Source organism: Microtus oregoni, unplaced genomic scaffold (assembly GCF_018167655.1).
Source record: "Microtus oregoni isolate MIOR12 unplaced genomic scaffold, Mior012 000091F_ref0000469, whole genome shotgun sequence".
Taxonomy (NCBI): domain Eukaryota; kingdom Metazoa; phylum Chordata; class Mammalia; order Rodentia; family Cricetidae; genus Microtus; species Microtus oregoni.
The window spans coordinates 3,797,644-3,824,316 of NW_024544600.1; the positions used below are offsets into that span (position 1 = coordinate 3,797,644).

The 26,673-nt window shown below is 45.8% G+C and overlaps 1 protein-coding gene across 1 annotated transcript; it reads left to right on the forward strand.

Moving 5' to 3' along the window:
- The first annotated feature begins 448 nt into the window (after positions 1 to 448).
- Positions 449 to 14,537, forward strand: G6pc1 (glucose-6-phosphatase catalytic subunit 1). The gene is made up of 5 exons (XM_041644001.1): positions 449 to 741; positions 4,490 to 4,599; positions 8,305 to 8,410; positions 10,893 to 11,008; positions 12,954 to 14,537. The coding sequence occupies exons 1-5, from the start codon at positions 512 to 514 to the stop codon at positions 13,463 to 13,465; spliced, it is 1,074 nt and encodes a 357-aa protein (XP_041499935.1). The 5' UTR covers positions 449 to 511; the 3' UTR covers positions 13,466 to 14,537.
- Positions 14,538 to 26,673: the final 12,136 nt, after the last annotated feature.

Genomic DNA, 26,673 nt, shown 5'->3' on the forward strand with positions numbered 1-26,673 from the left:
GCTGTTAGATATTTTAAATTAATAACTTAAAACGTCAGCCCCCACAGCAGCGAACTTCCCTTTGGCTCCAGAGGAATGCTGCTGCAGACTTCAAAAGGCAGAGGCACTTACTTGCAGGAGCCATGGTGGCAACAGACTCTGCCCCGAGCCTCTGGCCTGGCTTCAGGGGCCAGGAAGGAGGACAGCCCCCAGCACTGTCAAGCGTGTGCCCAAGTTAATGATTGGCCCTGCCAATGACAGATCAGGCTGTTTTTGTGTGCCTGTTTTGCTATTTTACGTAAATCACCCTGAACACGCTTGCATCAACCTACTGATGATGCACCTTTGATCAATAGATTTTAGACAAAAGTGGTTTTCGAGTCCAAAGATCAGGGCTGGGTTGACCTACAGACGAATCCAGGGCATATAAAACAGGGGCAAGGCGCAAACTGATAGCAGAGCAATCACCATCAAGCTTGGGCTCACTGCACGGGCTCAGCTGCCAGCTTCCTGCGGTACCAGAGGAGTGAGGATGGAGGAGGGAATGAACGTTCTCCACGACTTTGGGATCCAGTCGACCCGCTACCTCCAAGTGAATTACAAAGACTCCCAGGACTGGTTCATCTTAGTGTCTGTGATCGCTGACCTCAGGAATGCCTTCTATGTCCTCTTCCCTATCTGGTTCCATCTTCGAGAGACTGTGGGCATCAAGCTCCTTTGGGTGGCAGTGGTGGGGGACTGGATCAACCTCGTCTTTAAGTGGTAAGAACCATGTGAAGGGGTGCTTGGCAGGGAAAGAGGCTGTATTCTTGCTAGAAATAGCTGTCCTCCAGCAGGGGCACTCCATACCAAGCCACAGGCTAGACCTCCCTTGACTTGAGAGTGTCAGCAGAAAGAAAAAAGATGGCAGGAATCCCACCAGGGCCTAGGAATAGGGAAAAGTCTATTTTATCTGACCTGCAGGAGCGGAAAGACAGCTGAATTAAATGAAAAGTCCGAGTGAAGTCTTTGTTATACTTTATTACTTTAAGATAGGGTCTTGTGTAGCCCAGGCTGGCCTCAAACTTACTAGGCAAGAGATAGTGAATGACCTTGAATTCCTCTTATCTCTCCTCCTGAACGCTGGGATTACAGGTGTGAGCACCCGCCCCGCCCACGTGCAGGTTAGCATTCTGGCGATTGAACCTGGGGCTCTATGCATGATAGCATGTTCAAAGCATGTTCATGATGCTTGACTGGGCCCACTGAGCCGCATCTCCAGCCCCTGCACGCAGGTTTTACTACTTTGAGGAAGGATGGTCACTGTAGGAATGGATGTGGGAAAGAAGCAGGGAGGCTGGGAAGAGGAAGCCAGTGGCTCTTAACCTTTTGGTTAGGCAGTGAGAAGTAACCCAGGGAGCCAGGACCTGGCTCTACCACCTTGCAACTGTACATCCTTGGAAAGTTGCATGAATTCTCTGAGCCTCTGTTTCAGAGTCTGTAAAATTTTGACTCTCTCCAGAATCTTAATAATAATCACAACAGTGGGCATTTATTGAGTAGTTACTATGTGCCAGGCTCTGTGTGTGTGTGTGTGTGTGTGTGTGGTGGGTGTGTGTGTGCGCGCGCATGCATGCACGTGTTCTATCACTGAGTAGCGCCCTCAGTCCAGGCCTTGGGCTTTTCTGTGGAGATGCTATTTATGTTACAGGCCAGAGAGCAAGGCTAAGAGTTCACCGGTGGGAGGAACACGGTTCCTGCAGAGCAGAGGCTGCCAGTGCTCTGAAGAACTAAGTTACAGCTAGTGGTGGGGATGAGACAACCCTGACTTCCAACACCGGCCAGGCACTGTTGTGTAAATTTTCCTGTCATGGTAATATCTAAGCTACTGATGCTTCTTGTTTGAAAAGAATCAATGAATGCTGGTTTGGCCTGTTTCCTCAACAAAATGAAGAGGACCAGCTTCCCCATTCATAGAATTGTCTGTGTCTGTTACTAGGTGATGTGTGTGTGTAGACATGGGCACATGTGTACATGTATGTGCCTGTGTTTGTGGAGGCCCGAGCAGTCATTCCTCAGAAACTTTCTGAGTCAGGGTCTGTGTCTGGACTGGAGCTTGCTGAGTAGACCCCGGGGATCCACTGGCTTGTGTGGCCACTGGTGTACACCAACACGCCTAGGTTTTGGGTTTTTGTTGTTGTTTTTGCTTGTTTGTTTTGTTTTGTTGTTGTTTTTATCAGTTCTGGTGATGGAATTCAGGGCCTCCTGTTTTTATAGCAGGTTCTTGACCTTCTGAGATATCTCCCAGCCCCTGGTTTCCTGCTTTGCTTGTGGACTTTTTGTTTATTTGTTTGTTTGTTTTGCTTGTTTTTTGAGACAGGGTTTCTCCGTGTATCTTTGGTGCCTTTCCTGGAACTAGCTCTTGTAGACCAGGCTGGCTTCAAACTCACAGAGATCCTCCTGCCTCTGTCTCCCAAGTGTTGGGATTAAAGGCGTGTGCCAACATGCCTGGCTTTTCATTGTTTTTTTTTAAGATGGGACCTGAGGGAAATACTCAATGACAAGGAATTATCTCATTCTGTAGCCCAGGCTACCCTGGAATTTATTAAATAGTCCAGCCTGGTCTTGACTCACACCTCCTCCCAAGTGCTGGGATTACAAGTGTGAGCCGCCATGCCTAGTTTGTTTGTTCTTGAATTCTAGAGGCTGAATTCAGGTCAGAGTCTTATATGCACTCTTTATCACTAAGCTGTAGCCTCACCCCCGTGGGATTTTCTTCTTAAAGGACAAGGTCTCTTACAGCATGGCATGGACAGGCCTCCAGCTTGTAATCCTCAAGCCTCAGGTTCCAGGGGGCCCGGAGGAGATAGGTGTTCAACTATACCCTGTCGCAGGGAATTCTTCGCTTTGTTTTTGAGTCAAGGATTCATGCGACATCGGTTGACCTGAAATTCAGTAAGTAACTGAAGATCACTGTGAATTTTTAATCCTTCTCTTCTATCAGACAAGAGCTAGGATTACAGATGTGTGCCTCCCTGCCTGGTGTGTATGAGTCTGTGTGTGTGTGTGTGTTGCATGCATGCATGCCTCAGCATGCAGTTTTAGGTCAGAGGACAGCCTGCAGGAATCTATTCTTTCCTTCTACTATGTGGTTACCAAGGATACAGCTCAGGTTGCCATGTATAGGGGCAAGTGTCTTTACTTGCCAGACATCTTGTTGGCTCTCTCCTGGAGATTCTTCATACCTGCTTCTGCTTCTCATATTCCTTAGCCATACATAGTAAAAGTTCTTAAGAGAAGAACAAATTGGGTTCCAGACTGAAAGTAGGGCCTCAAACATGCTGATCAAGGTGAGGGGCGGCCCAGTCAGTAAATGTTTGTCTTATAAACCCAAGGACCTCAGTTCAGTCTCCAGAACCCATGTGGAGATGCTGGGCTTGGTGGCATGCATTTGTAACCCCAACACCGGGGAGGTGAGGACAGGCTGTCTTAGGGTGTTTACTGCTGTGAAGAGACACCATGACCACAGCAACTCTCTAAAGGAACACATTCAAGCGGCACTGGTTCACAGTTCCAGACGTTTAGCCCATTATCGTCATGATGACAAGCATGGCGGCATGCAGGCAGGCATAGTGCTGGAGAAGGAGCTGAGAGTTCTACATCTTGATTCCCAGGCAGCAGGAGACTGTACACCACACCGGGCATAGCTTGAGCATTTGAGACCTCAAAGCCTGCCCCAAGAGTGACACACTTCCTCCGACAAGGCCACACCTATTCCAACAAGGCCACGCCTCCTAATAGGGCCATTCCTATGTGCCAAGCATTTAAATACATGAATCTATGGGGGGGGGGGCATACCTAGTCCAACCACCACACAGGTGGAACCCTGCAGCTAATCTACCCTGATTGGTGAGCTTCAGGTCAGTGACAGACCTCATGTCAAGGAGACAGATGGCCTTTTGGAGGTTGTCCTCTGACCTTCACACCCTTGGGCACACACACATTAGAGAGTTTGAGGGAATGGCAAAGGAGAGAGAAAGGGAGGGAGCAGGACCTTGCTGTGTTGCCTAGGCTAGCCCCAAAGTCTTGGTCTGAAGTGATTCTCCTGCATCAGCCTTCTAAATAGCTAAGCCCACTACTACATCTGATTTTGGAAGCTACTTGTTTATGTTTGAATAAATAATACGTTCACCTGTCAAAATTTCAGAACTTGCCAGGTGGTGGTGGTGCACGCCTTTAACCCCAGCATTCGCGAGACCGAGGCAGGTGGATCTCTGAATTCAAAACCTGGTCTACAAAGCAAGTTCCAGGACAACCAGGGCTGTTACACAGAGAAGCCCTTTCTCAAAAAAGATTTTCTTTCTAAAGTTATCTACTGTGTCACACAAAGTCCTCCCAGGCACTCTCCCAGGCAAAGGGAGATACATACCTCCAAAGGGGATAAACACGCCAGCTTCTTCCTCTTTGAAAGTGTGGGCTTCCAGCTAAATCATGCACGGAGTCACTCAGACACTGGTTCTACTTTCCACAGGATTCTTTTTGGACAGCGCCCATACTGGTGGGTCCTGGACACGGACTACTACAGCAACACCTCAGTGCCACTGATAAAACAGTTCCCTGTCACCTGTGAGACTGGACCAGGTGAGAGTCCCAGCCCTCACTGAGGTGAGGTGGACATTGTTCTTCATAGGCATGCCCCAACATCCTTTGCAGATGATGCTGACCTTGCGGGGGGGGGGGGGGTCTGAGGACATCCATTGCTTCATTCTTTTATCACAATTCAATCTGTCTTCCATTAGTGCGATATCACCTTAATTCACAGCAGCAGGGCCTTCCACTGCTAGTGGGGAAATCTGAGTGACACTTCCAGAATTAAAGTTCCTAGTCCAAGAGAGGCCGGGCCACACCCACAAGCAAAAGACTAGTTAGAGTAACTGAGTCATAGTCCTGTATCCAGAGAGGTGAAAGTGATTGATAGAAGCCTGAGGCCTTATTGTCCCTCCCAGCAGCCTGGCCTAGTGAACGTGGTCCTCTAAGATGACTCTCCCATCCTTTAAGCTACCCAAGGTTTTTGTCTTATTTTGGGGAGGTTGGGGAGGTGGAGTTCTTCTGTTCTGCCAGTCAGCTCTGTCCTGCCAGCTGAACTTATTAGTTGTAAATGCTCATCTGATAGCTTAGGCTTATTACTAACTAGCTCTTACATCTTAAATTAACCCCTATTTCTTATCTACACTCTACCACACGATGGCACTCTTTTCAGCACAGCATGTTGTTCTCGCTTCTGTCTCCTTGTGACTCCTCGTGACTCTGCCCTTCTTCTTCCCAGCGTTCTCTTAGTCTGTCTCTCCTGCCTAACCTCTTTCTGCCTAACTATCAGAGTCAGCCTTTTATTAAACCAAATCAGAAGGTGCCTTGGCAAAAACACATCCTCATAGTGTACAAAAAGATTATTCCATAACAGGGTTGATATGGGATTCCCCTCTGTATGATATGACTGTTTTATTACCACTGGTTAATAAAGAAGCCACTTTGACCTATGGCAGGGCAGAATATAGGGAGGTGGGAAAACTAAACTGAATGTAGGGAGAAAGAAGGCAGAGTCAGGCAGACACCATGTAGCTGCCCAAGAAGCAATAGGTAACAATCCGTGAGTTTTTGGTAAAATACAAAATAATAGAAATGAATTCATATAAGATGTAAGAGTTAGTTAATAAGAAGCCTGAGCTAATATAGGCCAAAGACTATGTAATTACTATTAAGCCTCAGAGTGGTTATTTCATAAGAGACTTCAGGAGCTCCTGAGCAGGACCTGGTAGGTGGAGAGAAACCAGTCCAGGGGGACCAGAAGATTGGAGAATATTTGTAGCTACACAAGGTTGTTTCTTTATTATGAAGTAGTTTCTCAAACAGGCCAACTAGTCCTAAACTCACTACGTAATTGAAGAGGACCTTGAACTTCTGATCTTTCTGCCTCCCCAACCCTCCTGAGACAGCAGATGTGCCAGGATTCTGTGCATGCTAGCAAGTACTCTATCAACGGAACTGCATCCCCGGACCCACCTGTGATTTGTTAGTTATAGCCAGATAGGAATTGTTAGGTCAAATGACAACTTTTTTTTTGTATTAGAAATATCCAGTAAGTCCTTCCCAAAAAGTCTCAGTGCTACCATCCCTTCCTCAAGATCCCTTTCCTTGCCTTCTGCTAGAAGCATCTACCATGTCCCAAGCCCTGTTCTAGATGCCTGAGATTCCTTTGCTGATGAACAAAACAAATGTCCTGGACAAAGAGCTGAAATTTGAAGGGGGCTTTGTGTCAGTATACAAAAATCATAGTAAATCAGTAAAACAGAATATTAGAATATGATTATTTGAGTGCCAAAAGAAGAAAGGGAAGAGAGAAGAGGAGGTTGGAGAGATGCTAATGCAGTTAAGAACACTAGCTACTCTTCAAAAAAAAAAAAACCCAGGTTCAATTCCCAGCATCCACATGGCATCTCACAGATATTTGTAAGTTCCATTTCAGGGGATCCAGTGCTTCTATGAATACTTCATGCACATGGAAAACAGACATTCATGCAGGGGAAACATACACACACATAATTTTTTTTAATAAGAGAGGAGAGAGAGTTTGTCCATGAGATTTCCTGGAATGCTGACTGGAGTGGAGATGAGAGAGCAGCTGATAACTCTCCAGAGCTACAGTTGTGCAGGGGTAGGGATGTGTTGATGGGCAGATGAAGAAGTCCAGGTGGGACTAATTCTCCCTTGACTCCACAAGGAGCTCTCAAACTGGAGATGTCTTTTAATACATTTCAATTATGGGATACAGGCTATACCTAGGCATACGGGGTAACCTTGACCAAGGTGACTGTCTTCAGCTCAAAGCATGCCCACAAAAAGCTGAGAGTTAAGGACAACCTACAACTAAGCTCACAGCAGTTGGAAAACCATCGTTCTGTCTAGGAGGGGTGGCAGATCTCGGAATTGGAAACTACTGTAAATTGGTCAGAGTAGGTCTTATTGATAAGGTGAAATCTAGGGGCTGGAGAGATGACTTAGCTGTTAAGAGCACTGGCTGCTCTTCCGGAGATTCTGAGTTCAATTCTTAGACCCCATTGATGACTCACAGTCATCTGGGATCTGATGCCCTCCTCTGGTTGCAGGTGTGCATGCAGATAGAGCACCCATATACATAAAATAAATAAATATATCTTTTTTTTTTGAGACAGGGTTTCTCTGTGGCTTTGGAGCCTGTCCTGGAACTAGCTCTGTAGACCAGGCTGGTCTCGAACTCACAGAGATCCACCTGTCTCTGCCTCCCAAGTGCTGGGATTAAAGGGGTGCGCCACCTATATCTTTAAAGAAAGAAAAGGTGAAATGAGCCAGGCAGTGGTGGCACACACCTTTAGTTCCAACACTCAGTACGCAGAGGCAGGTGATCTCTGTGAGTTCATGGCCAGCTCGGTCTACAAAGTGAGTTCCAGGACAGCCAGGGATGTTACACAGAGAAACTCTGTCTGGAAAAAAGAAAAGAGAAGAGAAAAGCTGAAATCTAAGTCAAGACTTGAAGAGACAAGAGAGTTAACCAGAGGAATTATGGGAGAAAAGCATGCCTGATGCGTTTATAGACAAGCATCGAGGTGGCAGCATGGCCAGAGCAGCATGAGAAGGAAAACAGAAGGGAACTGATGGTGGTCAGATTGATGTATAATTTACCTAAGTCCCGATTCCTGTGCAAACTCCAGACCATCTGAAACAACAAAGGCAGAGGATGACCTCTCCACTGTACTCCCCGATTCCTGCACAGTCCTGGCACATAGTATGACTTCAGTTTGTAAAATAATTGAATTATATATAAATGAGTGGAGAGTAAGAAGGATGGATCGTTAGATGGAAGGCGTGGTTAATGGATGGGTTGATGGATGGGTAGATGGAAGGCGTGGTTAATGGATGGGTAGATGGAAGGCATGGTTAATGGATGGGTTGATGGATGGGTAGATGGAAGGCGTGGTTAATGGATGGGTTGATGGATGGGTAGATGGAAGGCGTGGTTAATGGATGGGTAGATGGAAGGCATGGTTAATGGATGGGTTGATGGATGGGTAGATGGAAGGCGTGGTTAATGGATGGGTTGATGGATGGGTAGATGGAAGGTGTGGTTAATGGATGGGCTGATGGATAGTTAGATGGAAGACGTGGTTAATGGATGGGTTGATGGATAGTTAGATGGAAGGCGTGGTTAATGGATGGGCTGATGGATGGGTAGATGTGTCGATGATACCTTGGCAGTCTCTCACACGGACACCTTTCCATCTTTAGTCCATTCTCCTCTTTTCTGCCATCTAGGGAGTCCTTCTGGTCATGCTATGGGTGCAGCAGGTGTATACTACGTGATGGTCACTTCTACCCTTGCTATCTTTCGTGGAAAGAAAAGGCCAACATACGGATTCCGGTAAGAACTCACCCCTGGGGATATGGATGAGCAGGAAGTTGCACACTCTGTGGCCAACAGTTGTTCTTCCTACTTCCCACGGCCCATTCTCACACGTGCAGCTGGCACTAGTAAGAATCGTAGCCCCTATGCTAAGAGTGAACATCGGGGTCACGAACTGTTAGGGCCAGAAGGAACCCACTAGGGTAGCCCTAGACAAATAAATAAAGCTTGCCACCATGAATAGGAATTCAGAAGATCATCTAGAGCATTGATTCTCATGACCTGTGGGTCATGACCCCTTTGGGATTGAATATCAGATTTTTATATTACAATTCATAACAGTAGAAAAATTACAGTCCTGAAGTAGCAACAAAATAATGTTATGATTGGGGGAATCACCACAATATGAAGAACTGTGTTAAAGGGTTGCAGCATTCGCTAGAGTGACGGAGCTTAAATTAAATTCATTATTTCATCCATTCATTTATGGCTTCCAGTGTTCAAACTCGGGACTTTGGGCATGCTGAATAGCTACTCTATCACTGAGCTGTATCTCCAGCTTTAAGAAAAAAGGTCAGGCTGTGACTGTGCAAATCTTTGGCTACAGAGAAACCCTGTCTTGAAAAACAAAACAAACAAACAAACAAAATCCTAATTTTGTAACGGCCTGGAGTCAACTCATAGGTGAAAATAAACAGACATAAGATGTTCCTAATCGCCAGGTGGTGGTGGCGCACGCCTTTAATGCCAGCACTCGGGAGGCAGAGGCAGGTGGATCTCTGTGAGTTCGAGGCCAGCCTGGTCTACAAGAGCTAGTTCCAAGACAGGTCCAAAGCTACAGATAAAGCCTGTCTCGAAAAACCAAAAATCGATAGATAGATAGATAGATAGATAGATAGATAGATAGATGATAGATAGATGATTGATAGATAGATAGATAGATAGATAGATAGATAGATAGATGATAGATAGATAGATGATAAATAGATAGATGATGGATAGATAGATGATAGATAGATAGACAGATAGATGATAGATAGATAGATGATAGATAGATGATAGATAGATAGATGATAGATAGATAGATAGATAGATAGATAGATAGATAGATAGATGATAGATAGATAGATGATAGATAGATAGATAGATGATAGATAGATAGATGATAGATAGATAGATAGATAGATAGATAGATAGATAGATAGATAGATAGATAATGCATACAATGGGGGACTAGAGAGAAGGTTCAAAGACTAAGAACACTTAAGAACACTGGAGGCTCTCCAGAGGACCTGGGCTCAGTTCCCAGCACCCATATGGTGGCTTACAATGGTCTATAATCCTAGTTCCAGGAGATCTGGCTCCCTCTTCTAACCTCTGTGAACACAAGGCATGCTCATGGTATATAAACATACATGCAGGCAAGACACATATACACATTAAAAAAATAACATAAGTGATCCAGGCAAGGTGGCACCTGAGAAGCGGGGGATCAGGAGTTGGAGATCAACCTTGGATACATAGTGAGTTTGAAGCCCACCAGGGCTACATAAGACCCTTCTCAAGAAAAATAAAAGATAAAAAAAAACCCTCAGGCTGTAGAGATGGCTCGGTAGGTCAAAATACTTGCTGTGCAATCCTCGTAAAGCAGAGGGAGAAAGCCAGCCCCACAAAGTTGTCTCGCTTTCATACACACGCTGGGACATACAGGTATTCCACTCCCACATCATATACAGAAACACAGTAATAACAAATTAAAGGTTTTTTTAAAGAAAAAAATTGCATAAGCACAGTCTTAGTTACTTTTCTTTTATTTAAATTTTTATTTATTTATTATGTATACAACATTCTGCCTCCTTGTATGCCCACACGCCAGAGGAGGGCACCAGATCTCATTACAGATGGTGTGAGCCACCATGTGGTTGCTGGGAATTGTATTCAGGACCTCTGGAAGAGCAGCCAGTGCTCTTAACCACTGAGCCATCTCTCCAGCCCCCTCTTAGTTACTTTTCTATTGCTTTGAGGAAACACCATGATCAAGGCAACTTATAGACAGAAGGGCTTGGGGTTTGGTTCCACAGGGAGAGGGTTGGATCCATCGTGGCAGAGAAGCATGGAGGCCGGAACAGCTGAGAGCTCACATGTTGAACTACAAGCAGGAAGCAGGAAGGGAGAGGCCTCAACACTCATTCCGGGAGTCTTTAAGCTTTAACTGGCCCCTACAGACATACTTCCTCCGGCAAGGCCACTCCTCCCAATCCTTCCAAAACAGGGCCACCAACTGGAGACCAAGTATTCAAATGCCTGAGGATACAGGGGAGGTCTTATGCAAGCCACCACAAGCACCTCACATTTTTGAGCTTTTGAGCAGGACTCCCAATTTCTAAAAATTCCTCTGACAGCACCTCGGTTTGCCAGGCTCCTCCGCTCTGACCAGGGCTGTTTTCTTTGATGAAGGACCAGCCTTTGGGTTCTGAAGTGGTTACCTATTCTCTTGCAGGTGTTTGAACATCATCCTGTGGCTAGGATACTGGGCTGTGCAGCTGAACGTCTGTCTGTCTCGGATCTACCTCGCGGCTCACTTTCCCCACCAGGTTGTCGCTGGAGTCTTGTCAGGTATCCGCAGCTCCGACTCCTTCCCCACTCACTTCCTATTCCTTCTGGATCTTCCTTGCACAGCGTCCTGTCAATGTTTCAGTGGCTTCAAAGTCAAGGGTGGGTGGGTGGGGGGCTAAGGAAGTGGCTTCGTCTATAAGCCAGCATGAGGACCTGAATTTGATCCCCCCAGCACCCACTTAAAAAAGGCAGCCACAGTGGCGCATGCCGATGTTCCCAGAGCTGGGGAGGTAGAGACAGGAGGATCCCTGGAGTTCATTCGGTGAGGCTCAGGTTCCAGGGGCAGACCCTATAAAACAAACAAACAAACAAAACCAATGAAGTGGATGCTCCTGAGGAACACCTGAGGCTGACCTCTGGTCTCCACAGCACACGCTCACACACACATGTGCATCCACACACGTAAACACACAAGGACACAATTGAAATTATTAGTTTGCACAGCATTCCCGAGCTAAGCTACTAAAAGTATCCCAGAAAAGCTAACTCATCCAACCAAGCTTGCCTAAAGTCCCTAAGCTTCTTTTTTTCATTTTTAAAAAAGATTTAGTTATTTATCATGTATGCAATGCTCCGCCTACATATACGCCTGCACACCAGAGGAGGGCACCAGATCTCATGAGCCCTCATGGGGTTGCTGGGAATTGAACCCAGGACCCCTGGAAGAACAGCCAGCGCTCTTAACCTCCGAGCCATCTCTCCAGCCCCATCCCCCAAGCTTCTTACCTTCTTTATTTCTCATTGATCTTCAATTTGAAGCAGCCCCCCATTCCATCTCGGGGCACAATAACTAGAGAGAGTTCCTTATTGAAATACATCCGTCTGCGGACCTAACAGATGTCTGCAGTTGGTGTTTGTGCATGTGCATTTTCTGAGATCCAGTCAGTAAGAGAAAGAAAGGATTGAGGTTAAACATTAAAAAACAAAAACAGTCTAGATTTGGGGCTGGGGGAGGGGGCAGAACAGATCCATTGCAAGGGCCTGCGTTTGATCCCTGGAACCCACATGGCAGAAAAGAGCCAACTCCATCTAGCTGTCCTCTGATTTCCACATGTGAGCTATGGCACGTGCGCCCACACACATACACTCAAACACAAGGTAAATGAAATGTGTAAAAAGTGACAATAAAGCCGGGCGGTGGTGGCGCACGCCTTTAAGCACTCAGGTGGCAGAGGCAGGCGGAACTCTCTGAGTTCAAGGCCAACAGCCAGGGCTGCGCAGAGAAACTTTGTCTTGAAAAATCCAAAAATAAATAAGTGGATATAAAAATAAAAATGCCCGGTAAATGAACATATGCTTGTAGAAGCTATGTCACACACACACACAAAAATGGGGATGTTTTGGCTAGAGAGGAAAATGTCATCAACTGTGTGACCAAGGGTTTAAGTGAACAACTTATTAACTTCTGTGGAAGGGACTGTTACCAACAGATGGTACTGAACGGTGACAGCAGTCTGATGAGATGGCTCAATGGGTTAAGGCATTTGCTACCAAGCCTGACAACCTGAGTTTGAGACCGGGACCCACATGGTAGAAAGAACCAGCTCCTGTAACTTGCCCTTTGACCTCCACACAGATGCCATGTCACATGTAGGCCTGCCCACACACGAACAGACATGCTTACATACACATACCCAACAAATAAATAGATTTGGTGAATTTTAAAACAAACAAACAAGAAATAATAAAAAGCAGACAAGTCAATCCAAAACTGAAAGAATGGGCTTGTCTGTGGGAATGCGTTCCATCCTGGAGTGTATGCAAAAAGAAACATGCCACACACAACAGGAAACCCAAATTCAGTGGGAAGATGCTTGAGATGCGATTCTTCCAGCTAAAAGACACTCTGCTGTTGACTCTGGTGTGTGACTTAATTTCACCTTGTGAGATGCTGGCCTGTCACCCTTTGCCGCCTCTGTTTCTCACAGTGCTTTCTCCTGCACAGGCATTGCTGTGGCTGAAACTTTCAGTCACATCCGGGGCATCTACAATGCCAGCCTCAAGAAATATTGCCTCATCACCTTCTTCCTCTTTGGCTTCGCACTTGGATTTTACCTGCTGTTGAAAGGCCTGGGGGTAGACCTTCTGTGGACCTTGGAGAAAGCCAAGAGATGGTGTGAGCGGCCGGAATGGGTCCACCTCGACACCACGCCCTTTGCCAGCCTCTTCAAAAACCTGGGCACCCTCTTTGGGTTGGGGCTGGCCCTCAACTCCAGCATGTACCGGGAGAGCTGCAAGGGAAAACTCGGCAAGTCGCTCCCATTCCGCCTCGCCTGCATTGCGGCCTCCTTGGTCCTCCTGCACCTCTTTGACACTTTGAGACCCCCATCCCAGATTGAACTGCTCTTCTATGCTTTGTCTTTCTGCAAGAGTGCGATGGTTCCCTTTGCCTCTGCCAGTCTCATCCCCTACTGTCTAGCCCGGGTTCTGGGCCAGACACACAGGAAGTCTTTGTAAGGCATGTGGAGGCTTTAGTATTTAAAGTCAACAACCATGCAAAGGACTGGAGACTACCAAAGCCTTCGGCATCCTGAGGCCAGAAGTGTTCACATCAGCCCCAGTAACCCTGCTTTCTCTGCTATCCTAACCAAAAGGGTGAATTTTTAAATGCTTACAGGGCTGTTTGAGAAAAACCTTGAGAACTAGAAGTTGGGTCATTCTGGAATTTTCCCTGAAGGCCCACATGCCATTCTCCTGTCAGACATAGAAGAGCAATCCCAGGCCAGAGATCCTGACTGAGAATTCTCTCCCTGTGCAGGATGCCCCCAGCTGGGAAAAGAGCACAGTGCATTTGTGAGGAAGAGAAAGAAGGATCAGGAGTAGGGGGGAAGTGTTTTTTGTATTGAGCAAATCACAAGCCAAGCCATGTTATGTCTGAATCTTTAGAGGACACTCTTGATAATAGCAGACCACCTTAAAGAGAAATGAGCAGTCAGTTAAAGGCGGGAATTCTGCTTCCCGCTTCTCTCTGCTGGGTCCTGAATGGCTATGGTGACTATGTCACTACATACGTACGTCAGAAACACACACACATCAGCAACTTCTCGGTCTGTCTCCTCCTCAGCCTATGTCTGCGTTCCCTAGAATTCTCCACTGGTCCCCTGCCCTTGCGGCTGGACCCTCAGATGTCCTGCGGACAACTGTTTGGTGGTGCTTTTTGTAGGGTTAAGTGAAACTCTGAAATCTTGGGCGAAAGGGCAAATGGAGAGCCAGGATCCTCTCTCCAGAAGGTCACTCCGATGTTACTCATGATTCCTGGAGCAGAAATATGACTGCCTTCTCTAGCCCAAGTCAGCCAAGAACTCATTCTTAGAGAAAAAGCCAGCTCCCCTGTGCCTGTTTTCCAACCTTTGCTGATTTGCAGAGTATATCTTCAAAAAGAAAAAATGTTGTAGCTATTTATTCAAAATGTCTTATTTTGCTACGAATTATACATATATTCTCATTCTCACCCACACATGCTCCCTGTTCCTAACATCTTTGAAAGCTACATGTATGTAGTATTTTATTAAAAGAACATTTTATTTAAGAATGGAGTCTTGCTTATTACTCTATTTTATTTTGTCTTTATTATTTTTCTTTTTATTTTATGTGTATGGATATTTTGTCTGCATGTGTGTCTGTGCACCGTGTGCTTGCCTGTTGCGTACAGATTCCAGAAGAGGGCATCAGATCTCCTAGAATCGGAGCTACAGTTGTTGTGAGTTGTCATGTGTGTGCTGGGAATTGAACCCAGTCCTTATAACACATGCAGAAATATCAAGCATGGTTGTACACGTCTGTAATACCAGTGATGGTGAGATGTGAGCTTAACATAGGAGGTGACATTCCAGGCCAGTGAGAGATCCTGTCTCAAAAGATGGAAGGTGTTTAAAAAACAATGCATGAAGCTACACACATACACCACACCACACACACAGAGACACACACAGACACAGACACAAAGGAAAAGCACATGATAGGAAAAGAGTTCTATCACAAGCTGGCTAAGAGGAACTTAAAGGGCCACCTTCCCTCCTGGGAGGCTGACTTAAGGGAAGTTTATATAGGAAATAGGATTGCAGACTGATGGGCACATAGCTAAAAACTTGTATTTAAAGCACACCCATCTAATCACCAAGTAAGATGCCTTTCAGTTCTGCAGATCTCAAGAGCAAAGATCAGCTGAACTTAGTAGCGCAAACCTTTACTCCCCAATACTCAGGAGATTTGCTAGTTCAAGACTAACCTGAACTGCAGAGCAAATTCAAGGCCAGGCTGAATAATTTAGTGAGACCCTGTCTCAAAGTGAAAAAAAATAAAAGGGCTGAGGAGATGGCACAATTATTAAAGTGCTTGCTATGCAAGCGTCATGACCTGTGTTCGGTAATCAGCACCCATGTAAAAGCCAAAGCCAGGCGCAGCGGCACATGATGCAATCCCATAGACAGGGAAGTGGAGACAGGAGGATTCCTGGGGCGTCCTGCCTATCAAATCCAAAGGAAACTCCATTTCCCCAAATTCCAAAAGGCAGAAGGGACAAATACCTGTGGTGCTTGTTGGCTCACCAAAGTGCAAGCTGGCTGCCAGCTCCCTCTTATCACGAGTACATGGCACAGATCTCAAAGTCCATACCAGTATCTTAGCTCTTCCCATCTCCCCCACCTTAACCCCCCTCCAGCTCACGGGCTTCCCCACCCCTGCTACGCATTCTCCTTATAACCCTGCTATTTTGACTACTGCTCACTCGCTGTCTCCCTCCTCTTCCCATACTTTCCCTCTCTATATATCTCTCTCTGTGTCTGTCTTCTGCACTCTATCTCCCTTCTCCTCCTCCTCTCTCTGTCTCTGTTCTGTGATGGCCAAAGTTCTGTTTTATGTTTAAGTTACTCTGCTCTAGTGATCCATAAAGCAAAAAACGCCTCTAATCTGTGAGCCCCATTTGCCCAAAGACGGACTTCCAGGAATGCTGGAGGCTGCTGCTCTTGTAAGATAACGAGCCATGTGTTTTCACTTCTGTAAACAACATGGGTTGCTCCAACTGCAGGATGTGCTCCCATGTAGGCAGAAGCTACGTAGGCAGGGAGTATGCCAGGGTGCGTGCTTGCCCCATTGGGTGGAAGGGGAAAGGATGAAGCTTTCGCCTTTATAAGCACTGGACTGACATAATTCGCAGTCATTCTCTGGAATCCCAGGTATGGACCTGGCCAGTGACCCTCATCCTGTCCAGTATATATAATAAAGTTTGCTTCAAATTTGGCTCAAATTTTGTAGTTTGGTCTTATTCTTCCTGGGTGGGACTAACAGTTCTCTCTCTCTCTCTCTCTCTCTCTCTCTCTCGCTCTTTGCTGCTCCTATTTCTCTCATGGCCAGGTCCAGAGTGCTGACCACGTCCAGTCTATTACCTTCTTTGTTCTAGACTCTTCCAGATGCCTCTGGATGTTCTCTCTCTCATATCTACAGTAAAACCTTCCCTTCAGCTGTACCAAGGAATGACCATGTCAGTTTATACACTATATATATATATATATATATATATGTGTGTGTGTGTGTGTGTGTGTGTGTGTGTGTACTATATATACACTATATATACAGTCTGTTTATACACTATATATATATATATTGTCAGTTTATACACTATATATATAGTCTGAGCTGGTGAGTTCCATATTCAAAGAGATCCCACCTCAAAAAAAAAATAAGGTAGAGAGTAATTGAGGAAGACTTCTGTTACACACACACACACTCTCTCTCACACACACACTCATATCAAAGGTTGGGGATCTAGCTTAGTGACCAGAATATCTAGTGTAGTGTAGTGTAGTGTTATAGAGATGGATACTTTGTACTGGTATGAATCTTGGTTTATTGATACAAGTTTTAGGTCAAACTTTGTTATATGTATATTTCTGCTCTTGGTTAAAGTATCGTGTTTGTGTAGCTCATTTAAACATGTAATGTATAATTAAAAATATAGGTTAATAGATAATCATCTAATAGTCAAGCTTGTAGTCATGTTGGTTAGATTTTGTTTTTTTTTAAAGTATTTATTTGTTTGTTTGTTTATTTATTATGTATACAATATTCTGTCTGTATGCCTGAAGGCCAGAAGAGGGCGCCAGACCTCTTTACAGATGGTTGTGAGCCACCATGTGGTTGCTGGGAATTGAACTCAGGACCTTTGGAAGAGCAGGCAATGCTCTTAACCACTGAGCCATCTCTCCAGCCCCGTTGGTTAGATTTTGTAGGTTTATAGAAATATTTCAGTTAGATAGGTATTCTTTAAATCTTTCAGAGACCTTCAGAATATGGCATTTAAAATGTTTACGAACTTAAGACTTTTCATGACAATGAGACACATCTGCTCCTGGTAGCACTTCAAGAGGAAGATGGATATCTAAGAGGCTCTTTATGGAGTTGGTTAGCCATTTGGGCAAGAAACTGCTCTTGCCTGGACTGCTTGACTGGACATGCAGGACCCACAGAGAAATGACTGCTGAACTTGCCTGAAGGTGAGATGATCCTTTGGGGTTCCTGCTTCATGAAAGAGTCTGCAAAACAGGCCGGGCGATGGTGGCGCACGCCTTTAATCCCAGCACTCGGGAGGCAGAGGCAGGCGGATCTCTGTGAGTTTGAGACCAGCCAGGTCTACAGAGCTAGTTCCAGGAAAGGCTCCAAAGCCAGAGAGAAACCCTGTCTTGAAAAACCAAAAAAAAAAAAAAAAAAAAGAGTCTGCAAGAAATGCTGCAGGACACAGAAGAAGTGACTGACAAATTGCCAATATAGGATGAACTGTCTTTGAAATTTCCTGCTTCATAGAAAAGTTTGCTGGATACTATGGGCCTGTAGGCTGAAGATGGACGCCCCCACAATACAGAAGAACTTTGGGTGACTGTCCAGGCAGTGAGATGTCTCTATCAATTCTAGAATGTTGAAAGTTGCTTATAATGCACTTATATTATACTTATACCCAAGTATAATATTACTTAGGTAATATTATATCCTTCTGGAGTCTTTGATGGGGTTGAAGAATTTATAGTTATAGTTTTCTCTAGTTATAATAAAAGATAAAGTAGATATAAATATTATAACTGTAATTCTTGCTCAAAATGTGTTTTGTTATATATAATTTTAGTATGTTAAAATTAAAACCTTCCTTTTTATTTAAACAGGAGAGGGGGGGTGATGTGGGATTTCCTTCTGTACCATTGATTAATAAAGAAACTGCTTTGAGCCTATAGCAGAGCTATAGGGGAACAGAGCTAGGCGGGGGGGGGGGGGAGAAACTAAATAGAATTCTGGGAAAAAGAAGGGCGGAGTCAGAGAGACGCCAGAACTTTAGCTGGTAAGCCACAGCCACGCGGTAACACACAGATTAATAGAAATGGGCTAAAACTAAGATGTAAGAGTTAGCCAGGAAGAAGCTAGAGCTAATGGGCCAAGCAGTGATTTAATTAATGCAGTTTCTGTGTGATTATTTCAGGGCTAAGTGGCCGGGAACCAACAAGTGGCACCTCCCTCCAACATAAGGCCACAGGTGCAGCCCTCTAACACCAAAAGCAGTGAGGGTAAGAGTTTTATTTCCTGAACTTCTTCTGGTCCCATTTTCCCATGTGCAGCTCCTGACATGTTATACAATGGGCAGGCTAGGTGGGCGAGGCACCTTCCTGAAGGCTCGCTTGCTGATACTAAACTCACCTGCTAATTATTGTGAAAGGCAAGGGTCAGATGAGGTTAAGTGGGCAGGCAGACCACAAGCTAGCTGTGCTGCCAAGCTTCAGAACTACAAAGATAGCGTTGGCCCAGACGGCATACTAGTTACCAGACCACAGGTCAGCCAGAGTTGTTCAGGGATCACATTGCAGCTTGAGGGAGGGTGGGGGCAGAGCCACAGCCAAGTGAAGCAATAGTCATTGCGTGCAAGAGTGGATGAGTGGGTGGGGGCAGGACAAGACAAGTGGCTGCTGTCAGCAAGGATTGGGGTTATAGGTAAAGATAGCCCAAGGCCGCTCAGCTCAGAACACCCAGAAACCTCAGGGGAACTACAGCAAGTTTCTGTTGGACAATCTATTTCATCTTGGTTCACAGTCCCACCTCCAAAGCCTCCCCCTATCCCCCTCATAACCATCACGTTGCACTGCCTGTGGCAAGAGCTGACTGATTGCCCCAGACTCCTGGAACATGTTTATTTCAGGAGGGTGGATTTTCAAACTAGCCTGGGGTTCTTCAGCAGGGCTAAGCCTATTTGAGATACTAATGGTCCCAGGGAGAAGGGTGTTGGCTCTCATCTGTCTAAATGAACCCTCAAGGGGCTGGAGAGGTGGCTAAGAGGTTAAGAGAATTGCCTGTTCTTCCAAAGGTCCTGAGTTCAATTCCCAGCAACCACATGGTGGCTCACAGCAATCTGTAATGGGGTCTGGTGCCCTCTTCTGGCCTGCAGGCATACACACAGACAGAATATTGTATACATACTAAATAAATAAATAAATATTTTTAAAAAATGAACCCTCAACTCAGGTTTGGGGCCTACACTTGATGCTCCAAACTCCTGCTCCTTGCCAGAGGATGCTGGCAGAAGGTGAAGCGCCCGGATGTCCAGCTGTGCCCTGGGAAGCACACCAGCAGCAGACGGCGCTCATCAGCGTGCTGTGGGAGTTATCTCTGTTTACAGTTAGCTACATCCTCTCAACATCACCGGGAAGTGACTGCCATTTAACCTCGCATCACATGCACTCATACACAGAGCCTATGAGGAGCTAGTCACAATGGTGGGACCAGTTTAACAACCAGGCAGTCTCGCCATTGGAGAGGTGGTCTGGTGGTTAAGAGCGCCAACTGCTCTTCCGGAGGACCCAGGTTCAGGTCTCAGCACCCACACTGGTGACTCACAACTGCCTCTAACTTCAGTTGCAAGGGATCCCTTCTAGCCTCCTTGGGCATCTGAGCATGCTCCTCAGGAAGGGATTCATGGGTGGTGCTATCACCCGGTTAAAAAAGAAAATCAGTAGAGCTGGAGAGATGGCTCAGAGGCCTAGAGCTCCGGCCACTCTTCCAGAGGTCCTGAATTCAATTCCCAGCATCCACATGGTGGCTCACAACAATCTGAATGAGATCTGGTACCCTCTTCTGGCCTGCAAATGTTCATGCAGGCAAAACACTGTATACATAAATAAATAAATAAATAAATAAATATCTATTAAAAAAAAATCAGTGACAACAATAAAACACATGGGAAGGTTGCAGGCCCTGAGGAGTAGCTCCATTATTGTTTTGCCAAGGGATCAGGTTGTCAAACAGCCTTAGAAGTATTCATAGTTATACCCATAGATCTGTGCTGCTCTCGGCGTTGACCAGAAAAGGTTCTTGCAGTGAGCATCCCTTAACAGAGACTTACATATTACTGGTCAAAGAGCTGAGAATAAGGAACTCTATGTGAACTGTCTATATTTATAAGTACATGGTGGCATGTCACAATACTGGCTGATACAAAAAGAAACTATAACATATGTTGTTACGTCCTGGGTATTTGTGCCACCCCAGAACTCATATGTTGAACCCTTCAATGGGATTTGGAACTGAGATTAGTAAGTCATGATGTAGATGGGCCTTTTTGATAAGTTTATTGATGAGACACCAGAGAGCTTGCTCTCTTTCTGTACCAGGTAAGAACACAGGCAGCCATGTGCACACCAAGAAAAAGCCCTCACCAGACCTGACCAGTGTGATATCTGAATGAAAAAAAACAAAAGAAAAGAAAGAAAGAAGAAGTATAAGACTGCTCCTAAGTGTGGTAGAGGAGAAGGTTTATTCTAGATAAAAATGGAGAGAGCACCCATGCACAAAACTCAAGTCCGAATGGATTAAAAACCTTAATATCAGTCCGAACACACTGAACCTGATAGAAGAGAAAGTGGGAAGTACTCTACAACACATGGGCACAGGAAACCACTTCCTACGTATAACCCCAGCAGCACAGACATTAAGGGCCTCATTGAATAAATGGGACCTCCTGAGACTGAGAAGCTTTTGTAAAGCAAAGGACACTGTCACTAAGACAAAAAGGCAACCCACTGACTGGGAGAAGATCTTCACCAACCCCACAACTGACAAAGGTCTGATCTCCAAAATATATAAAGAACTCAAGAAACTAGACCCTAAAAGGCTAATCAACCCAATTATAAAATGGGGCACTGAAGGGCTGGAGAGATGGCTCAGTGGTTAAGAGCATTGCCTGCTCTTCCAAAGGTCCTGAGTTCAATTCCCAGCAACCACATGGTGGCTCACAACCATCTGTAAGGAGGTCTGGCACCCTCTTCTGGCCTTCAGGCATACAGACAGAATATTGTATACATAATAAATAAACAAACAAACAAATAAATAAATAAATTTTGCCGGGCGGTGGTGGCGCACGCCTTTAATCCCAGCACTCGGGAGGAAGAGGCAGGCGGATCTCTGTGAGTTTGAGGCCAGCCTGGTCTAGAAAGAGCTAGTGCCAGGACAGGAACCAAAAACTACGGAGAAACCCTGTCTCGAAAAATAAAATAAAATAAAATGGGGCACTGAGCTGAACAGAGAATTCTCAATAGAAGAAGTTCAAATGGCCAAAAGACACTTAAGGTCATGCTCAACTTCCTTAGCGATCAGGGAAATGCAAATCAAGACAGCTTTAAGATACCATCTTACACCTGTCAGAATGGCTAAAATAAAAAACACCAATGATAGGCCAGGCGGTGGTGGCGCACGCCTTTAATCCCAGCACTCGGGAGGCAGAGGCAGGCGGATCTCTGTGAGTTCAAGACCAGCCTGGTCTACAAGAGCTAGTTCCAGGACAGGCTCTAAAACCACAGAGAAACCCTGTCTCGAAAAACAAAAACAACAACAACAACAAAAAAAAACACCAATGATAGCCTTTGCTGGAGAGGTTGTGGAGAAAAGGGTACACTCATCCATTGCTGGTGGGAATGCAAACTTGTGCAACCACTTTGGAAAGTAGTGTGACGGTTTCTCAGGAAATTCAGGATCAACCTACCCCTGGACCCAGCAATACCACTCTTGGTAATATACCCAAGAGATGCCCTATCATACAACAAAAGTATATGCTCAACTATGTTCATAGCAGCATTGTTTGTAATAGCCAGAACCTGGAAACAACCTAGATGCCCTTCAATGGAAGAATGGATGAAGAAAGTATGGAATATATACATATTAGAGTATTACTCAGCAGTAAAAAACAATGACTTCTTGAATTTTGCACGCAAATGTATGGAAATAGAAAACACTATCCTGAGTGAGGTAAGCCAGACCCAAAAAGAGGAACATGGGATGTACTCACTCATATTTGGTTTCTAGCCATAAATAAAGGACATTGAGCCTATAATTCGTGATCCTAGAGAAGCTAAATAAGAAGGAGAACCCAAAGAAAAACATATAGGCATCCTCCTGAATATTAACCTTCATCAGGCGAGGAAAGGAGACAGAGACAGAGACCCACATTGGAGCACTGGACAGAAATCTCAAGGTCCAAATCAGGAGCATAAGGAGAGAGAGCACGAGCAAGGAACTCAGGACCACGAGGGATGCACCCACACACTGAGACAATGGGGATGTTCTATTGGGAACTCACCAAGGGCAGCTGGCCTGGGTCTGAAAAAGCATGGGATAAAACCGGACTCGCTGAACATAGCGGATAATGAGGACTATTGAGAACTCAAGAACAATGGCAGTGGGTTTTTGATCCTACTGCACTGACTGGCTTTGTGGGAGCCTAGGCAGTTTGGATGCTCACCTTACTAGACCTGGATGGAGGTGGGTGGTCCTTGGACTTCCCACAGGTCAGGGAACCCTGATTGCTCTTCGAGCTGATGAGGGAGGGGGACTTGATCGGGGGAGGGAGAGGGAAATGGGAGGCAGTGGCGGGGAGGAGGCAGAAATCATAAATAAATAAATAAATAAATAAATAAATAAATAAATAAAACATAAAAAAAAAATGGAAGCCGGGCGGCGGTGGCGCACGCCTTTAATCCCAGCACTCGGGAGGCAGGGGCAGGCGGATCTCTGAGAGTTCGAGGCCAGCCTGGTCTACAAGAGTTAGTTCCAGGACAGGCTCCAAAAGCTACAGAGAAACCCTGTCTCAAAAAAATAAATAAATAAATAAATAATAATAAAAATGGAGAGAGCATAGCCAGAAGCAGAGACAGAGACACCTGGGAGAGGCGGGAGTGAACCAGACCAGACTGGTCTATGTGAGGAGGGCGAAGGGAGAGGAGTCTCCAATGAAGACAGGTATCATGGGCTAAGGAATTGGCATAGCCAACATAGTTATCTAGGGGCCAGAAGAGCTGCAGGCAGGGAAGCCCAGCCCTATAGCTGGGCTGCAGACTTCAGGATAGGGGGCTGGGTACACCAGCCAGGAGGGCCCTGTAGCAGGGGAGACTGGAGGATGCTGGGGAAACCTGGCGGACAGCACCAGCTTTGCTATGTTAATGGCACTCGATTAGCTATTGCCCTGGGCTGGAGATCGTGACCTGACTGTGGACTTCTAGCCATGGAAGAACCAGAAGACCCTAACTTGGATTAAGTCTGTGATATTTTGTCATAGCAACTCATACTGACGACCATGACTCAGACATTTTGGCCGTTCCAGTCTCTTGGCCGCCCTCTCTCATGCTCTCTTGGACCTGGCTCCTCCTTTGGGCTCCTGGCCTCTTGACCTTCCCACTCGCCTTCCTCCTGTCCCCCTCTGGCTCTGGTCTCTCCCAGACACCTCTTCCTCTTGCTGTCCCACATATCTATAGCATACTTTCTGCTCACTTTAGGAGTAATCCTGTCCTCCGTTTCTCTCTTTTCTTCCTTCTCCCCCAAGCCTGCGGGCTGGAGTCCAATCCCCAGGACACTGACAGTAAGAGAAGACCCACTCTTGCCAGTTGGCCTCTGACTTCCTTAAACATGCCATAGCGTGTGTAAGTCCTCACACATACACACTAAATAAATACATAAATGTAAATTTTGTTTGTTTGTTTTGTTTTGTTTCAAGACGGGATTTCTCTGTATAGCTTTGGAGCTGTCCTGGAACTCACAGAGATCAGGCTACCTCCACCTCCCAAGGGCTGATATTAAAGGCATGCACCATTTCCACCCAGGATAAATGTAAATTATTTTAAAGATTTAAATAAAAACCCTACAAAGGTGGGTCTTAGTTGGGGTCACTATTGTTGTAATAAAACATTATGACCAAAGGCAACTTGGGGAGGAAAGGGTTTCTATATATTGCTCCATATAACAATTCATCATCAAGAGCTGTCAGGGCAGGGACTCAAGCAGGGCAGGAACCTGGAAGCAGGAGCTGATGCAGAGGCCATGGAGGGCTGCTGCTTACTGACTTGCTCCTCACGGCTTGCTCAGCCTGCTTTCTTTTTTTTTTTTTTTTGGTGGGGGGGGCGTTCTGAGACAGGGTTTTCCTATGTTATTGTGCTGGATGTCTTAGAACTCACTTTGTAGACCAGGCTGGCCTCGAACCTAGAGAGATCTGCTGCTTCGTCCTCCCAAGTGCTGGAATTAAAGGTGTGTGCCACCACCACCCCAGCCTTTAAGCTGCTTTCTTCCAGAACCCAGGACCACCAGCCCAGGGACAGCACCACCCACAATGGGCTGGTCCCTCCTCCCAGCAATCACTAAGAAAATGACCTACAGATCCACCCACAGTCTGTTCTTCTAGAGATATTTTAAATTGATGTTCTCTCCTCTCAGATGATATTAGCTTTTGTCATAAAGCTATCCAGCACAGATAGGTTTTGCTGCTGGTGATTTGTTCATTTGTTTGTTTGTTTGTTTTTGAGACAGGGTCTCACTATGTAGCCATGACTGACCTGGGATTTGCTGTGTTCACCAGGCTGATGACATCAAATTGACAGCAATCCATCTGCCTCTACCCCCTAAATGCTAGGATTAAAGGCATGGCCACCACGTTGGGTGGGTATCCATTTTGTTATTGACAAGTGCTATTTCTCTGTAGGGCTACGCTACACTTGGTTGACTTATGACTCAGTTGGTGGACGTTTGAGTTGTTTCCACTTTGAGCTTACTGTGACTAACACTGCTGTGACTATTTGCACAGCCGTATGATGTCATGTCCCTTGGGAGTGCCCTCCGGAATGGAAATGCCTGGTCCAAAATTGAGCCTTGTAAGGAACTGCCAGCCTGTCTGTGGTTTTGCCTCCTCTCTGAATTTTCCAGATCACACGTATATCAGGACTTTTCCCACTTCTTTGCTTTGCAAAAGATTTGGTCAAGGAAGCCAACTGGAACTCCCCCGACTGTCACCAGCAATGGAGTTCCGCTATATGGGCCGAGGCCATTTCATTTGCGGGCCCATCTGGACATTTGAAGTCCCAGCCCTAATCAATCGAGCCATTTGTAACCTGTCGGAAGATGCCGACTATTGGTTGAAACCCATGGCTTTAACTGCTGAATTCCTAATATTTATTGACTTTGCTCTGTAGTAATTGCTGAAGCGGACAGATGCGTTTGAGGCCTGCGCATGTAGAGAAAATAGGACAGTAGTGTTGGTACCTAAGAGTTCTTCAAAAGCCTCTTGAGATGGAAGAGACTCTTCTGGTGCTTTTTGGGAAAGAACTGGCTAGAAATGGGATGAAGGTGCAATCAATGCAAAGTCACTGCTGTCAGGAAACTGAGGATGTAATTCATTCAGAGGAGACGCTAGCTAGCAACTGCAGGAGCCAGTGGTAGACGGCTATAAAGACGAAAGCAGCATAAATTAATTTTCTTTTTTTTTTTTCTTTTGGATTGGATGGTAACTGTCTTCACTATCAGTTTGACTGGATTTGGAGTCACCTAGGAGATACACCTCCAGGTGTTTCCAGAGAGTTTTAACTGACAGGGAAGACCCACCCTGAGCTTGAAAACCAGTGGTCTGGGGAAATAGATGCCTGCAGGATCTGAGTTTGAATCCTCAGAACCTGTGTAAGGTCAGACTTGATGGCATATTCCTGTAACCCTGGTGTTCCTAGGTCAAGCTGGGAGGCAGAGACCGTGAATTATTCCCTAGAAGCTCACGGGCCAGCTAGCCTGCTGCGTACTGAAGCAAACCACAAGAGACCCTGTCTCCAATAAGAGAGAAGGCAAGACTGACACCTGCGCTGTCCTCTAACTGCGTGCACACCATGTCACTCGGGTGCCACATTTACGCTCATGAACATCTATGTATATATAAGACACAGACACACGGACGCACATACAGGATTTGTTTGTTTGTTTTTTTGTTTCAAGACAGGGTTTCTCTGTGTACTCCTGGCTGTTCTGGAACTCACTTTGTAGACCAGGCTGTCCTGGAGAGTTCTGCCTGCCTCTGTCTCTTGAGTGCTGGGATCAAAGGTGTGCGCCACAACACTTGACTACAATTTTTGTTGTTGTCGTTTTGGTTTTTGAGACAGGGTCTCACTGTGTAGCTCTGGCTGTCCTGGAACTCACTCTGTAGATTAGGCTAGCCTTGAACTCACAGAGATCCTCCTGCCTCTGCCTCCCAGGTGCTGGGATTAAAGGCATGTGCTCCCTCTCTCCCCAGGAAATTTTTTTAAGAGGAGAAAGTGAGCCAGGTGGTGGTGGCGCACGCCTTTAATCCCAGCACTCGGGAGGCAGAGGCAGGCGGATCTCTGTGAGTTCGAGGCCAG

Bases quoted from the DNA above. Each gene is read 5' to 3' on its own strand.
- G6pc1 (XM_041644001.1), top strand. From the start codon at position 512: ATGGAGGAGGGAATGAACGTTCTCCACGACTTTGGGATCCAGTCGACC. The intron at 742-4,489 runs GTAAGAACCATG...TACTTTCCACAG, and splicing joins ATCAACCTCGTCTTTAAGTG to GATTCTTTTTGGACAGCGCC. The intron at 4,600-8,304 runs GTGAGAGTCCCA...TCTGCCATCTAG, and splicing joins CACCTGTGAGACTGGACCAG to GGAGTCCTTCTGGTCATGCT.